The sequence below is a fragment of the Acomys minous genome (genome assembly GCF_964271855.1).
Source record: "Acomys minous genome assembly, chromosome: 15".
Classification (NCBI taxonomy): domain Eukaryota; kingdom Metazoa; phylum Chordata; class Mammalia; order Rodentia; family Muridae; genus Acomys; species Acomys minous.
In genome coordinates, this window is record NC_140497.1 from 51468313 (window position 1) to 51486305 (window position 17993).

The 17993-nt window shown below is 40.3% G+C and overlaps 1 protein-coding gene across 1 annotated transcript; it reads left to right on the top strand.

The window, feature by feature from the left end:
* The first annotated feature begins 23 nt into the window (after window positions 1–23).
* On the top strand, window positions 24–1901 carry LOC311585283 (uncharacterized protein). Its single transcript, XM_084760343.1, has 2 exons — window positions 24–1161; window positions 1747–1901. The coding sequence occupies exons 1-2, from the start codon at window positions 177–179 to the stop codon at window positions 1767–1769; spliced, it is 1008 nt and encodes a 335-aa protein (XP_084616469.1). The 5' UTR covers window positions 24–176; the 3' UTR covers window positions 1770–1901.
* The last annotated feature ends 16092 nt before the right edge of the window (window positions 1902–17993 follow it).

The window sequence follows — 17993 nt, forward strand, 5'->3', positions numbered from 1 at the left end:
CTTTTAATGAAAACTAACATCTCAAAATTTCCTTAAAGGCTGATAAAAAGAAGAAAGTGAAGTTTCCATATGCACTTTCTGCACAGAGTGACACTGTGCCAACTCCTTCTGCATGGGCTGGTGACACAGGTGACATCGATGAGGAAAATGACTTCGTAGCAACTCATGACATCGACATGGATGTCACTTTCCCCACAGCTGCTTGTAATGAGGATGCGATAGGCGCACCACATGTGCCCTGTGCACATAGTAATCTTGTGCAGTGGCCAACTACTCTGATTTGGCCAATTCCTTCTGCGTGTGCTGGTGACACAGGTGACATTGATGAGGAAAATGACTTTGGAGCAATGCATGACACCAACATGGATGTCACTTTCCCCACAGCTGTTTGTAATGAGAATGCGATAGGCCCACCACATGTGCCCTGTGCACATAGTAATCTTGCGCGGTGGCCAACTACGCAAATTTGGCCAATTCCTTCTGCGTGTGCTGGTGACACAGGTGACATCGATGAGGAAAATGACTTTGGAGCAATGCATGACACACCTCCCACAGCTGCTTGTAATGAGGACGCAATAGGCTCACCACATGTACCCTATGCACGTAGTAATCTTGTGCGGTGGCCAACTACTCAATTCTGGCCAATTCCTTCTGCGTGTGCTGGTGACACAGGTGACATCAATGAGGAAAATGACTTTGGAGCAACGCATGACACCAACATGGATGTCACACTCCCCACAGCTGCTTGCCCTGAAGATGCAACTCCCACTAAACATGCTGACTCTCAGCCCGATGCTGGTCAATGCACTGATGATGAAGACCTGGCTCTTAAAGCTTATAGAGCAGAAGAGAAGCATGATCAATTCACTACCTATCAGCGATCTGCTCTTGATCATGATGCAGAAGAATCTCTGGACCCTGCTCAGGAAGATCAGTTTCTTTTGCATGCTGCACATCCATCCGACCACACTGACACTACCAGAGACATCAAAATTAAACCCGTTTCCCTTCTGGAACCACAGATGCAACTATACCTGGTAGTGCTGTTGTTATGGCTTTTAACATTCCTATTCTTAGGGGCACGGATGATAAACCGAATTGGACAAGTGCGAAATGGAGAAAATTACCAAAGAGCTCCCAGTAACAAAAAGGATGATCAGGGTGAGTTAGACCATAGTAGTGGGTTAAATAGATGAAGATTTTTGTACCAGAAATCTAATTCTCTTTGGTACTAGGACTCATGATTAATAAATTTCATGCTTTATAAAAGGCTACTTAGGCATTTATCTAGAACCAGAAACCCTTGTTTCCTTTTTGCAGTTCTATTGGAAATACTTGGCATAAATAACAAAATCAGTTTAGACCAGCAAAACTGACCAAGAAATGCTGGCTGGTTCTTAATTTTATCCTATTCTTGAATAAGGGAATTATTTTTCATCCCAATGAGAAACTTGTGTTTTCTAAATGGCTAAGCAGAGAGATAATACTGTTAAATATTAATGTCTATTTTTCTGTCTCCATGAACTGAGACTTCTGAGGATAGGATCACCTTGGTAACAAACACTCCAAAAGAAGCAGCTTCTGAGAATCAAAGCAATAAAATAAGGCTCCACTTTCTCACTCTTTCTCATTACAAGAACACTGATGATACTCATAAGATGCACTGATAATGACACTGATGATGCTGACAATGCCACCAATGATGCTCTGGGTAACACTACTGATAATTCTTGCTTTTCTTTCTAGTGTCAGATGCACCTGATCACTAATCCCTTGAAGCCGACTGGATCGTGCCATACCATCAAGTGAGCACGTAAACTGTCATGAAGCATTATATAAATATAGAAATTTCAAAGTTATATATTTCTCTGAATGAGGACACTATATAGTAAATTCTGTACCTAACTTTGTAATATTTTTCCATTAAAATTCATTATAAAACAATTATAAGCTGCTTCTTAGAATTATATAAACTTATGAAATTACTGGTCAGAGGTAGGGTTAAGGGTAAAGATTTGATTATAGAGTAAGAACAAACAGAGGCATCTGCTGTGTCCAGAGCAGAGCAGAGTGAGAAGTTGGCTAGACATAACCAGCAGGCTGGATGTGGCCACAATACAAGCAGAAAGAGTTCAGAGAGAGGCAGTGACAGAGGTGGATACAGAGAGAAGGGGGAAAGGAGCAGAAAAAGCAGAGGGAGACTTATTGATAGAGACAAAGACGAAGAGATATGTTTATAAAGAGGAGTAGATGTGTGAGAAAAGGTGTGAGCAAGAAGGAGTTTGAAGGGATGAGAAGACCTAGGACTTTAGCAAGGACTTTAAAAAGTGTAGCAGGTGCTTGTGGTCCTGAGGGATCCTGGGGGTCAGCATGTGCTTTGGTAAGCTAAGGGGTAGCTGGTAGCCATGTTATACTGCTGCCAGTGACAAGAGAAATGGCTACTTTGGGTGGAGGGGAAGCAGCTTTATAGGTCCTGAGGAAGGCTGGCTTTTATCTAACCTCCAGAAATCCTCCTAAAGTCCAGGTGGAGCACATTTCCGGATATCTGAGACTGCCTTTGGAGTTTTGAGAACCTCTGTTTACTTTGCACAGGCATCAGTGCATTTTAGTGGATCTTAAAAGTCACAAACCAGCCTTGTTGAGATTTACATAACCAAATTGCCCTAACATAGGTAAAGACAGCATGCAAACTTTCATGTTGTAATTAACATACACAAAATTAAAATGCGGTTGCTTAACTACATCTTCTTTAATTTTATGATACCCCACTCTACATCACACATTAGCTATGCAAAGTCCCTCACTGAGGGTTGGTGCCTTGTGAGTCCCTCCCTGTGCATGATGAAATAGTGATGGTCCAGTTTTTAGGGAGATCTTGCGTAGGTATCATAGCTGTAGGAAATCCATGAGTGTGGTAAGTACATTGTAGATCTTATTTCACAGACATCACCTACAACATCTGCCTCCCTCTTCTAAGCACTCCCTGAGCCTTGAAGGGCATGAAACAGATACCCTGCTGAGGTCTGAGCGCTTCACGGGTATTTGTTTCCTACACTTTGTTCAGCTGTGAGTCTCTGCACTCACCACCGCCCACTGCAAAAAGCAGCATCTCTGAGTAGGAATAATACTTACCCTAAAGTGCAGATAGGCGTAAGTATTTATAAGGCAGCTTGATACCATGTAATTTTAACAAAACAACGATAGAGAACCTATTTGTGCATTAAACACATCACTGACTAACTCTCAGTTTCCAGTACTACATCACCCTTGCATTGAGGAAAGAATTAAAATCACTCCCATTTGGAGTCATTTATCCAAGAGTGAGAGTAGACTCAATTTCCTTAACAATTATACTTTATTATGAACTTATTACATGAGCGTACCTCCCTTATAACCCAACTAAGCTAAACAGGAAAGGAGACTAAAGCCAACAAGAAGGAAACCTTCTGGGTATCAGTTCCCAGGAACGATTCTGCTTGCATAGTCAGCAGGAGCTCAGCAGACCAGCAACTCCACACAACAGTCTGTCAGATGGTTTTGGGCCAGCGGGCTGCAGACTGGATGCCCTGACCACGGAGAGGAGCCTGTGACAGTCCAGGCAGTCATCTCTCTCTGTCCTGTCTATACTTTTAGAAGTTGCCTGCCTGCACTTCCTGAATCTTAGATAGTATTTCCTTCTGGGGTCTCAGATGGGCTTAAAGGCTAGATAGCCACAGTGTTACTATAAGCTTTAGTTTAAGAATTAAAAACACGTTTATAGGTTGATAAATGTAATTTCTTTTAAAAAGATTTTAAAAAAAACTTTGGACACTATGGTAAGACTCCATAGGATAGGATAGTGAAATCATTTCTCAAAGACTGCAAAATACAAATGAACTGGTCCATATAAATGTGACTTTTATTGGATAATTCTCGTAACTATTTTTATTGTATGTAGTTTACTATATTTAATAGAAAGAGAGGGAGGTGTATGAGAGATAAACATGTTTCTGTTTGATCCCAAGTGTGGGTAGGATAAGAAGAGACTTGTGAGAGGGCAGGTGATGTTCATCCATTTAGAAATCAAACCACTTCGTGGAGGAGCTTGGTTGTTGCCATCTGAAAATACATCCTTGAACAGACTCTGAGAGGATATATTTATTTTCCCAAAAGATGAGGCTGGGCTTATTTGGGACTTGGTATTGTTTGGCTGTTCATCACTGCACTTTGAGAGGCTCCTAGAGAGAACCACTCCAGGGAAGGCTTCAAGGCTTTGGGCTCTGGCTGGGGCACGGGGGGTTCCAGTTGCTACAGGTTCCAGCAGCAACTTTGATGGAAATCCTGGTCTGCTGAAATCCTGCTGACTACTCCAGAAGCATCATTCCTAGGAACTAGCACCCAGGTTTCATCCCTGTTTTCCTTAATCTCTTTTTTCTCTTATTTAGGCTAGTCAGGGTATAAGGAAGGTATTCTCATTTAATAAGTTCATGATAAAATATAATTGTTAAAAAATGAGCCTACAATGGTCTTTTAAAGAAGAAATACTAGATTCTAATGTAGTTTACTCTAACTGCTTTACAAGCCATAAGCACTTCTGGAAAAAAATCCTAATTTTTATGTGTTTGTGTGCATGAGAGAATATCTTCCAAGTGTACACAGGTGACACCTACAAGAATAGGGATCAGACCCCATCGATCTGGACATGAAAGGAATAATGAGCCTCCTGACGTGGGTGTTGGGAGCTGAACATGGGACCTCCTCAAGAACAGAATGTGATGAGCCACTTGTGTAGCTCCAAAATACTTTTGTGCAATAAACTATTTCATATATTAGCAAAAAAATTGAAAAAACAAAATAAATGCTGAGACATCCAGTGGGTCCTTGTGAACATGATGAATCAATGTCAGGCATCGTCAGTTTGCAGCACAAATTCAACACACCCAAAGAAACTCCCAAAATTAATAATAGGAAAGCTGATTTCAAACCTACATTCAAATCATAAAAAATTCAGAATATTCAGCAGGATTGTGAAGAATTAATATATACATTGACACAATCTGATTTCTATAGTTACAGCAAAAAATGGTGATATAAATATTTTTTAAATGTAAGCCAAGTGTCACTTTTAAGGCGTGAGCCTTAACCTGCCTGCTTTAGTTGCCACATCTGGTATTGTCCTGCCTCTTGGATGCTGATCCGATGCCCCTCTGGAACCATAAACCAAATCAAACTCTTTGATACAGATGACACTCATTGCACAGGCTGCATCTCACCACAGGGAGACGCTTCAGGGCTTCATCAAGCTCCTGAAGTCTCAAAGAAGTTGAAGAGTCAATCAGCGTTCAGAAGGAAAGAATCTTGGCCCTGAGTGAGAAGGTAGAAGCACAGAGGGGGAAACTGACTTCTGAGTTTGAGCAGCTGAACCAATTTTTAGATTAAGAACAGAGGGCAGCAGTCTTGAGTTAGAGGACCAGGAGAAGGCTATTGTTTTTGGTTGTTGTTGTTTGTGTATTTGTTTGATATTTTAAATTATGTTATTTTTGTACATATACATTTAAATTATTACATGTATGTATACAATAGATTACCTATGGCAAGAAAAACCATGACACAATCAGAAATTATATAGATGTTACTTTCTTAGTGTTTTGGCTATTTGTATTTGACAGCCTTGAAGAAGACATCTTTCCTATCTTGGTGCATCTAAATTTCTGAATGTAAATCAATCTCCATCACATATTGTCATTATCAATTTAGAACACATATCTAGACCTAAAAACATCTTAACTCCTAAACAATTAAGCTTCATTGTAAAACTAAGCTACCTGGTCTTCAGCTCCCTCAGAGACTTGAGAAGGAATAAACTTGATTTTCTGAGTATGTCAGGAGTGCAGGTTAGTAGCTTTCCAAATGAAAATATGACAGAGACAGTTTTCTACTTGAAACTCTCTATTACGTTGGAGCATTTTCTTCAGCCTTCTGGCCCAATGTATCTGACATATTTGTGACACAGGAACTATTAAGGAACAGGAAGTGTGTGAAAAGAAAGCAGCAATACCAAACTGTGGTTCCATGATCAGGGCTTTCCTGAGCCAGCTGTTAACTAATAGCTCCCTCAAGTGCAACGACTGGCCACACTCAAGGATTTCTACCAGAATTTGAGTCAGTCAGCCCACCTGATTTTTCATTTAATATAAAAAGAGAATTATAACTTTCCTCTCCAGTATTCAGCACTAGAAAAAGTTATAGAGCAATTTACAGAGCAAGTAACTCCAGACCTATCTTTATATATCAACTTAACACAACCAAAAGACATCAGGGAGAAGGAACCTTAGTTAAGGAATTGCCTATTTCTGAATGGTCAGTGTGCATGTGTTTGGGGGCATATTCTTGTTTGCTAATTGGTGCAGGACGCAATCCATTGTGACAGTGTCTCAAACAAAGTAGAAGGCTGGGATTGCCACCTCTTGGCTGTCCTCTGACCCACAGTGGACTACAGTACCTGCAAGTCTACACTCATACACACTGTACACACTGGCACATACAATAAAATAAAATAAAGCAAGGAAAGTGGAGAGATAGTTCAATGCTTAAGAACACTTACTGCTCTTGCAGAGGACATAGGTTTGCCTCCTAGAACCCACATAGGTGGCTCACAACTGCCTGTAAGTCCCGTTTTTGTGTCTCCAATCCTTCTTATGGCCTACACAGGCTCCTGTACTCATACAAATAACTGGGGGAAACTGGCAAGAAAAATGTTACCCAAAGAAGTTAACTACACCCAAAAAAACACAGGAAATAAATAATTCCACACTAGCAAAAACAAAAGAAAGGAAGAGCACAGAAACATATATACTATCATCTCCAAAATGGAACTAAAAGAATTAACAACCACTAGTCATTAATATCTCTCAACATCAGTGGACTCAATTCTCCAATAAAAAGATACATACTAACAAAATGGGTGAGAAAGCAGGCGCCATTGTCCTGTTGCTTATAAAAAACATAGCTCAGAAACAGAGGCATTTCCTCAGAGTAAAGGACTCCAAACATGTTTTCCAAGCAAATGGACCCCAAAAGAATCTGGAGTTGATATTCTACTATCTAATAAAACCAACTTTCAAGCAAAATTATTCAAAGGAGATGAGGAAGGACATTTCGTATTCATCAAAGGGAAAATCTACCAAGATGATGTCTCAATTCTGAACATCTATGGCCCAAACTATAGGATACCAACATTCATTAAAGAAACATTAGAAAAGCTTACATTGCACATTGAGCACCATACTTTAATAGTGGGAGACTTCAACAACCCCCTCTCACCAATAGATTGGTCAGAAACTAAACAGAGAAAAAAGGAAACTAGCTGACAGTATGAATCAAATAGACTTAACTGACATCTACAGAACATTTCACCCAAACAGGAAAAAATATACCTTCTTCTCAGCACATCACAGAACCTTCTCCAAAATTGACCATGTAGGTGGCCACAAAGCAAATCTCAACAGATACAAGAAAATGAAAATACCTCTTTCTATCCTATCAGATCATTGCGGATTAAATCTGGACTTCAACAACAACATAAATAGACAACTATTCAATGATTGCTGGGTCAGGAAAGAAATAAAGAAATCAAAGACTTTCTAGAATTCAATGAAAATGAAGCCACAGCATACCAAACCTATGGGTCACAATGAAAGCAGTACTAAGAGGAAATTGACAGGCTAAGGCCCTTCACTAAGAATTGGAGATATCTCACATTAGTGACTTAACAGCACATCTGAAATCTCTAGAACAAAAAGAAGCAAATACACCCAAGAGTTGTAGATGACTGGAGATAATAAAACTCAGTGCTAAAGCCAACAAAATAGAAACAAAGAGAATACAAAAAACATCAACAAAACCAATAGCTGGTTCTTGAGAAAATCAACAAGACAGATAAATCGTTAGCCAAATTAAATAAAAGGCAGAGAGCCATCATCCAAATTAACAAAATCAAAAAATTAAAAGCAAGACATATCAGACACCGAGAAACTTAAAGAATCATTAGGTCTTATTAAAAAAAACCTATGCTTAACAAAATTGGAGAATCTAAACGAAATGAACCAATTTCTAAGTAGATACCACTTACCAAAGTTAAATCAAAATCAGGCAAATTATTTTAACAGTCCTATGGCCCCTAAGGAAATAGAAGCAGTCATTAAAAGTTTCCCAACCAAACAAGTCCAGAGCCAGACAGTTTTACTGCAGAATTTTACCAGACTTTCAAAGAAGAGCTAACACCAATACTCCTCAAACTATTCCACACAATAGAAACAGAAAGAACTTGAAAAACTTGTTCTGTGAGGCCACAGGCACCCTGATACCTAAACCTCACAAAGACACAAAGAAAAAACCACACAAAGAACGAAAATGTCAGACCAATCTCCCTTATGAACACTGATGCAAAAATATTTTTAAAATACTAGCAAACCAAATCCAAGAACACATCAAATGCATCATCCACCATGATCAAGTAGGCATCATCACAGGGATGCCATGATGGTTCGAGATATGAAAATCCATCAATGTAATCTACCATATAAACAAACTTAAAGGAAAAAAACACATGATCATCTCACTAGATGCTGATAAAACCTTTGACAAAACTCCAACATCCCTTAATGTTCAAAGTACTGGAGAAATATGGGATACAAGACACATACCTAAATGTAACAAAGCCAATTTGTAGCAACCCAATAGCCAACATCAAACTAAATGGAAAGAAACTTAAACCAATTCCACTAAAATCATGGACAAACAGAGAGGGCTTCCCACTCTCTCTATATCTAGTGAACATAGTACTTGAAGTTCTAGCTACAGCAATAACTAAAGCAGATTAAGAGGATACAAGTTGAAAAGGAAAAAGTCAGAATACCCCTACTCATAGATGATATGATAGTATACATAAGTGACCCCTAAAATTCTACCCCAAACTCCTACAGCTGATAAACACCTTCAGCCAAGTGGCTGGGTACAAATTAGCTCAAAAGTCAGTAGCCCTCCTTAATACAAATGATAAAAGGGCTGAGAAACAAATTAGGGAAGCAATTCACTTCACAATAGCCACAAAGAATATAAAATATCTTGGTGTAGCTCTACCAAGCAAGTGAAAGACCTGTATTACCAAAACTACAAGTTCCTGTAACCCCAAAACCTGGGAGGTAGAGACAAGAGGAGTAGAGATTAGGCCTTCTAGACCATCAGATCTGTCTACCCAATTTTTCATTGTTTAAACAATAAAGTAAATAAATATGTAAAACAATAGTGAGGAAAAAATGGGTGTGATATGGAACACCTATAGGAGGAACGTGTAGGATAAAGAGAAATTTAAAACAGCTGTGGCTACATAGTGACTTACAGGACCACTTGAAGTGAGACCCTATCCAAACAAAACAACTAAAATCTATCAACAAAAATACCAGTCAGGCCTGGAGAGATGGCTCAGTGTTGGGAGTACACAACATTCTTCCAGAGAGGTGAGATTCAATTGTGAACACCCACATGGCAAGTCACAACTGTCTATACTTCCAGTTCCAGGCACCCTGGACACAGAGACATACATGCAGGCAAAATAAAGTGATCATAAACTAACAATTAAAAAATCATTAGAAAGATAAATGAAAATGCCCATCAGGTTGGGGTGATTGGGAGATGGCTCAATGGGTGAAAGTGCTTGGTCTGCAACTTTTCCCATCTGATGTCAATACCACAGAGTATATATGACAGAGTATATACAACAGAGTATATATAACAGGCAGATGTAGTAGATCACTATTTATAATCCAGTGGAAACAGGAGTATTGCCCAGAGCTTGTGAGTCAGCAAGAATGAAGTGCACTGTGCAACAGAAACAAGAGACCCTGCCTAAAATAAAATTTAAAAAAAGGTTGTGTTTTGTGTGGCAGGGACTGAAGAGATAGATGGCTCAGCTCATGCTGCTCTTGCAGAGGGTTTGGTCCCAGCACTCACATGGCAGCCAAAACAAACAAACAAAACGCTGTCACCCCAGTTCTTGGGTATCCCATGACGGGTTTTTGTGTTTGGGTTTTTTTGTTTGTTTGTTTGTTTTGTTTTCTTTTTGGCCTCTGCAGGTACCATGCATGTATATGGTGCACATATAGACATACATGGAAGCCAAACGCACACAAACATAAACTAAACAACAAAAATCCAAACAGCCAAGGTGACAATCTGGCAAGATGGCTTGGCAGGTTAAGCCACTTGCTGTCAACCTGACAGACTGAGTTTAATCCCTAGGACCCACGTTGTGGAAGAAGAGGACCCCCACCTGCAAGGTGTCCTTTGACCTCCACACCTGGGCCAGGATATGCATGCACCAACACACATACAATACACAAGTTAATAAACACAATCATTTTTAAAGTTGGAAGGCAGAGCTGACTGTGGCAGCCACCACTAACCCCAGCACTTGGGAGGCAGAGGCATACAGATCTTTGACTTTGAGGCTACCCTGGTCTACAGAGATAGTTCCAAGACAGCCAGGGATACACAAAGAAACTGTCTCAAAAAAAACAAAAACAAAAACAAAGCAGAAGGGGAAGGCAGCCAGGTGTGGTGCATGCCTATAATGCCAGCACCAGGTGGAGAGGTTGAGGAGGGGAAGATGCAGCTTGGTCTTGTGGCTCTGAGGTCAGCATCATCTACATAATCAGTTTCAGGGAGACAGCAAGACCCTACCTCAAAACAAAAAGAAACAACATAAGGTGGAAGGTAAGGACCAATTACGAAAAATTATCCACTGACCTTCTCATACTCTTCTTTCCTCCACAAACAAAACTAGACTGAACATGAACAGGAAATGAGTTGGACTACAGATCCTTAAGACCTGCTCCCCAGTGACCAGTGATCCATCCCTCCATTGTGACTCTACCTTCCCCCATGCTATCACTGGCTGCAAAATAAGTGCCCAAAACACACGAGCCTATAGGTGACACTTGTATTCTAACTACAGCCACCTACATAATGTTTTTGTGAAAAACAGTTCATCTCAACCTAGTCATAAATTCTGTCAGACAAGCATCACAGATGCAGTGTTCCCAGTTTTGCTGTTAGAGATGGCAGATTCTGAGGCTAACAGGGGACACTGAGGGAAAAGTGGGAGCTGCAGAGAACAGACCTAGGCCCATCCAACCACACCTGGGGTGTTCCTGCTTGTGACTGGTCCTGCCTGCACCATGATTGGCAGCTCCATGGCAAGCAGGCAGGGATTGGGACTGCACATGCCTGATACCCCTCAGCTTGCTGTGTGCCTGAAGAGCAGCAAGGGGCTGCCCTGGTGGACCAGCCAAGGAAGCAATTGTTTACTTTCTCCTGGCAACCTTCTCTGAGTCTTGCTACACTGCTTTTGTTTTTCAGGGCAGCCGCAGGACCACAGTAAGACTGCAAGCTGATTTAGAACCTTCCTTTGGTCTAGAGTGGCCATTTTCATTCATTCACAAAATAGACAATAGCAAAGAGAGAAAAGCCATCTAACCTGTGTTCTCTGTGCCTTTCAGAGAACATGGAGTTGTTCCTTTGACCACATAGATGAGATGGTTCAATAGAAATGCTTTGAATGTTATCATGGCAAGCAGGAAGGGTCTAAACAAGCTAAAGTTAAGAGCAGGATTCTTGCCAAGACCTTAGTGCTGACTATCTAGCCGAGACAGCTTCCTAAAACAGGTGAGGGAAAATCCTAAGAAGGAAGCCAAAGAGAAAGGCTGTTGGGTTCAGCTGCATGGCCTGGACCCCAGAGACACAGGCTACCATGAGAGCTAAGGGACACCCTGACTTGCTAGAGTCTATCTATTGCCTGATGACATAAGTACATTTAAAGGAACAAAACAAAAAGCCAGACTGTAAAATCAAAAGTTAAACTCGATTCTCTCAGAAGTAGCGGAGAGCTCTAAACAGGAAGCAGGGGCAAGGGGTGGGGGGCGGGATGAGTTTCCATCTCAGTGGACCAGCAGGTGGGGCAATATACTCCTCTGTGAAATTTTGATCCATTCCAGGGTTGGACCAGGGTTGAAGGATGGCCACGAAATGTAGAAATTCTAGGGTAAATTGAGTAGAGCAGACAAAATGCTTCTTGGCTTCAAATAAGTTTGTCCCTAAAGTTCTGAAAGAGGTCCTTCACTATTAGGAAGTAGGGATAAGCCCTACACAGGAAATGTGAGGATGCTGGGATGGGATAGTTAATGCTTGAGGGTCTTTGGGGGTTTTATTTTTTATTTTTTAGTTTTTAGTTTTTTAGTTTTTTTATTTAGTTAATTTATTCAGATTACATCTTACTTGTTATCCCATCCCTTGTATCCTCCTGATCCTCCCTCCCTCCCGCTTTCACCCAATTCCCCTCCCCTATCTCTGTGACTGCAGGGGACTTCTTCCCCCACTATATGATCATAGGCTATCAAGTCTCATCTTGGTAGCCTGCTTATCCTTTCTCTGAATGCCACCAGGCCTCTGCACCAAGAGGAAGTGGTCAAATATGGGGCACCAGAGTTCATGGTAAAGTCAGTCCCTGCTCTCCACTCAACTGTGGAGAATGTCCTGTCCATTGGCTAGATGTGAGTAGGGGTTTGATGTTTACTGCATATATTGTCCTTGGTTGGTGCAGAAGTTTGAACAGAACCTCTGAACCTAGATCTGCCCATCATGATGTTCTTCTTGTAAGTTTCTAGGTCCCTCTGGGTCCTTCTATTTCCTCATCCTCCCATACTTCTCTCACCTAGAGTCCCATTAGGATGTTCTCAATCTCCTGGTAAGTGAAGACTTTCATGGGACATGCCTCTTGGGCTAGTGTCCAAATTATAAGTGAATACAGACCATGTGAGTCTTTCTGCTTCTGGGTTAACTCACTTAGTATGATCATTTCTAGTTCCATTATTTGTCAACAAATTTCAGAATTTCCTTGTTTTTAATAGCTGAGTAGTATTCCATAGTGTAAATGGATCACAGTTTCTTTATCCATTCTGGGGGGCACTTAGGTTGTTTCCAAGTTCTGGCTATTATGAATAAGGGCGCTATGAACATGGTTGAACATATGTCCTTGTGTGGTGGAGAATCTTCTGGGTATAATCCAAGGAATGGAATAGCTGGGTTTTGAGGAAGCCCTATTCCCAGTTTTCTGAGATAGCACCAAAGTGGTTGTACAAGTTTGCATTCCCACTCCCATGAATGAGTGTTCCCCTTTCTCCACATCCTCTCCAGCATGTGCTGTCACTTGAGTTTTTTATCTTAGCCATTCTGATGGGTGTAAGATGGAATCTTAGAGTTGTTTTGATTTGTATTTCTCTGATGACTAAAGATGTTGAGCATTCCTTTAAGTGTTTCTCAGCCATTTGATATTCCTCTACTGAGAATTCTCTGTTTAGTTCTGAGCCCCATTTCTTAATTGGGTTATTGGTTTTGGTGGTGTTTAATTTCTTGAGTTCTCTATAAATTTTAGATATTAGACCTTTGTCAGATATAGGGGGAATTTTATTTTTAAATCAGGATAGTGAAATAATTTAAGTGTAGTGTAACATCTGGCATTGGAGAGATGGCTGGAGCACTGGTTGCTCCTGTGGAGCATCCACATTGGCTTCCCATCACCCACATGCTGGATCACACTACGCATAACTCCAGCTCTGGGGATCTGATGCCCTCTTCTTGCTTCCAAGAGTACCAAGAAGACAAATGGTACAGACAGACAGACAGCCAAAACCCCCATACACATAAACAGTCTTAAATCATTAATCCAAAAAATTAAACTTGATGTAAAAATTGTTGTTGTTGTTGTTGTTGTTGTTGTTGTTGTTGTTGTTACAAGGTCTCTCTGTGTAGCTTTGGGTGTCCTGAAAATTGATCTATAGATCAGGCTGGCCTTGACCTCAGGGGCCTGTCTGCCTCCACCTCCTGAGTGCTAGGATTAAAGGCACATAACCACCACACCCACAAATATTTCAGTCTTTAAAGGACATCTAGAAAGATCTGAAAGATATTGTTTGATACCTCTAAAAAGCTCCAAGAAAGGAGGCAGAGACAGGTGGATCTCAGTGAGTTCAAGGCCAGCCAGCTCCTGGACAGCCAAGACAATCTAGTGCACCCCTATCTCAAAATAAAATAAAATAAAATAAATAAAAAATAAATAAAATAAAAGTTCCAAGAAGGAGCTGGCAGTGAGCAGTTAGACAAACAGAAGTGTGAAGCAGAGAAACAAAGGTATGGGATTGATAAAGTCCTAGTTCTTCATGTATGTGTCTAAGTGTGTGGGTATGCATGATGCACATGTGGAAGTCAGAGCACAGCTTGTGGTAATCCGTTCTCTCCATCCACCATTCCACCATGTGTGTCCTGGGGATTTGGCAGCAAGTGCTTTACCAGTCCCTTATACACTTTCTTTCTGAAACAAGGCTGCACTATACAACTCTGGCTGGCCAGGAACTTGCTGTATAAAAGATGTGGTCTCCAGAAGGCTGAAGATGACACTCCAATGTTAGAGAGAGTTATGGGTGACTGTCCAAGCAGCAACATGTCTCTGTCATTTTTTCAATTTGGAAGCTACTAATTTGAATTTCTGGTTTACTCAGGTATAATTAATTTTATTCCTTCTGAAGTCTCTGATCGGGTTGAAGACTAAATGGATTAGTTTCACAATTAAGCTCAGTTGTTCAGGAGTTAAGATGTTTTTAGGTCTAGATAGATGTTTTAAGTTGGTAGAGATGAAATATGATAGGTATTGATTTACATTCAGATATATATATACAGAATGTACATATACACACACATATATTACAGTCTTTGTGTGTCTGTGCATATTTTGAAATGAAGTCTCATATATAGCCAAGGATAGACTCAAACTTATCTCCTTAAATTTATTTTTTTTTATTTTAAAGTTTTATTTATTTTTGTTTTATACATGTAGGTGTTCTGCTTACCTGTATGTCTGTGCAGAATGTGTCTATGCAGTACTGACTGAGACCAGAAGAGGGCATCAGATTCCTAGAAACTGGAGTTAGAGATGTGAGCCATTGTGTGGATGCTGAAGAATGGAATCCTGACTCTTTGGAAGAGCAGCAAGTGCTCTTAACCACTGAGCACCTTTGCACTCCCAACTTTATCCTCTTGCCTTAGTTTTCCAAGTGCTACGATCACAGGCCTAGCGCACTGCACCTGGCTAACACTCAAACTGCCAGCTGGACTAAAGCAATTTCTCCATCCCAGATGGCAAAACCTGATGCTGTGGCTTGTACATGCCCACAGACATGCTCATGCACGCAAAAACAAATGAGTGTAATTATTTTCTAAGTTTAAAAATGACCTCAAGCCAGGCAGTGGTGGCTCACGCCTTTAATTTCAGTACTTGGGATGCAGAGGCAGGTGGATCCCTGAGTTTGAGACCAGTGTGCTCTACAAAGGGAGTATTTCTACTGCTCTTGCAGAGGACAGAGCTTGGCTCCCAGCACCCGAGCTGGGAGGTTCATGCTTGTAACTGCAGCTCTGATCTGATGACATCATAAATAATAATAAAGAGGATTTTCTGTACATTTTAAAAAAATAATCTTCCATCCTAAAAGATCCATTGTGTTTAGTAGGTTGAATGCTGCTTTGAGGGAGGGTTGAGAGAGGGTGCTTGGTTCTATTTATATATTTGTTTTTGAGGCCAGGTTTGATATGTAGTCCTGCCTGGCTTAAAATTTAATATGTGGCCCAAGCTAACTTCAAACTCACAACTCCCCATGCCTCGGGTTCTGACGCTCTGTGATTACAGGCATGGGCCATTATACCCGGCCCCAATGGCTGCTAAGAAATTCTGACACCAAGACAAAAATAGCGCCAGGCTTTCTTCTTTCTTTCTTTCTTTCTTTCTTTCTTTATTTATTTATTTATTTATTTATTTTGGTGGTGTTAAGGATGGTCAAATTATTTTATTTTAAAGAGATTTTTTTTATTCATTCTTTGGGGATGATTCATATATGGAATCAATGCACCTTTATTGTGGGTATAGCCCGTGATGGCCTTGCTTTAGACACATGATCTTCTCCTGCCTCTGCTTCTGCGCATCATGTTGATGTGTGTCATTGCAAGTTGTCAAATTCTGGGTGGGGGTGGGGGAGAGGTTTGTTTGTTTGGTTTGGGTTGGGTTGGGCTTTTTGTTTGTTTGGTTGGTTTGGTTTTTCTTTGTTTGTTTGGTTGGTTTGGTTTTTCAAGACAGGATTTCCCTGTGTAGCCTTGGCTGTCCTGGACTCGCTTTGTAGACCAGGCTGGCTTCGAACTCACAGCAATCAGCCTGCCTCTGCCTCCCGAGTGCTGGGATTACAGACATGAGCCACTGCGCCCAGCTTAACCAGCCAAATTCTTTATGTAAAAGCCTTAAAGATCTTTGTTAATAATTAAGGGTAGATGTTTTAGTGGTTTCTCTCATTCTGTAGCTCATACAAAGCAAAAATTCCAGTAAACTTGTGAATTTGTAAACTTATTTTGTTTTTGAGATAGGGTGTTCTTGTGTTGCCTACTCTGGCCTCCAACTCCCAGCAATCCTCCTGACTCAGTCACCTAAGTAATGAATTTACATGCTTGTGCCACCGTATCTGGCTTGAATTTATAAATTTCTTATCTGTAACTAAATTAAGAATATGAGTTGCTCAGCCGTCAGTGATTCAGTGAGTTCACATTAACAACATGCTTGATACATGGGAATCCCCAGAACCCAGTTAGTATGGGAGAGGATAGTGTCCTCCATGGGAACCAGACACCTACATTCTGAGTGATGCTTTATTTGCTTGTCTTCTCACCACTAATTAGCACCAAACAGAGCTTATGGGAATGATGGGCAGGCAGCTTTGAGATGCAGATCTTACAGAGAACTGTATTTATTCATTGACTTTAGAGAGGTCTCTGTATAAATATTCCTGTTCATAATTATTGTGTATCAGACAGTGAGTGTCTTTTTTGTTTGTTTGTTTGTTTGTTTGTTTTTTGTTTTGTTTTTCGAGACAGGATTTCACTTTGTAGACCAATCTGGCCTCAAACTCACATTGATCCTTTTGTCTCCTGAGTGCTGGGAATAAAGGCGTGCGCCACCACACCTGGCTTGACCGTGTCTTTATACCATTATGCACATACGGAGGTAAACTTGGAGGACTCGGTTTTCTTTTCTCAGCCTTTAACTTCTACATAAGTCTGGGGACATGTGTAGAACACACATATACACTTGAGTATACATAAAAAAATACATATTAAATATAAATGTTTAAAAAGCCATTAGCTTTTTTGAAAAAGAGCTATGTTTTGAGTTTCACATGCATACAGTGCATTTCAGTTATATTTGCTCTCTATACCATTGACTTCTTAAAATTGCATGAAAGGGTAAGAAAAGAGTGGACATTTCCATTTTGATATAAGTTGACCTACATTTAGTATTTTACATTGATTTTTATAAACTTAAATGGATATTGCTCATAAAAACATACTTTCACAAGTCCTAAATGAAAACGACAAAATGGTAGTAATTTTGAATTTCAATAGAATTAATGATCAAATATTTTCATTTTATAAAGCTAGTCAACACAATCTCCTTCCTTCCTTCCTTCCTTCCTTCTTTCCTTCCTTCCTTCCTTTTTATTTTTTCCAAGACAGGGTTTCTCTGCATAGCCCTGGCTGTCCTGGAACTCCCTCTACAGACCAGGCTGGCCTCAGACTCAGAGATCCTTTTTTCTTTTGAGACAAGGTCTCCTGCAGCCCAGGGTGGTTATGTGTTTCTGACTCCACCGCCTCTGTCTCCTAAGTACCTACATTATAGGTCTGCACCACTGTATCTAGGCTGCAATTAATTTTAGATTTCACATTTAAAAACAAAACAACCAGCATAAGCATACAAAATTGAATAATTATGGGAGTAAGAACAGAATTTAATTTTAAGGACTTTTGCTTTTTTCTTTGTCTTTATTTGTTTGGTTTTTGGTTTTGTTTTGTTTTATTTCCCCCTGGTT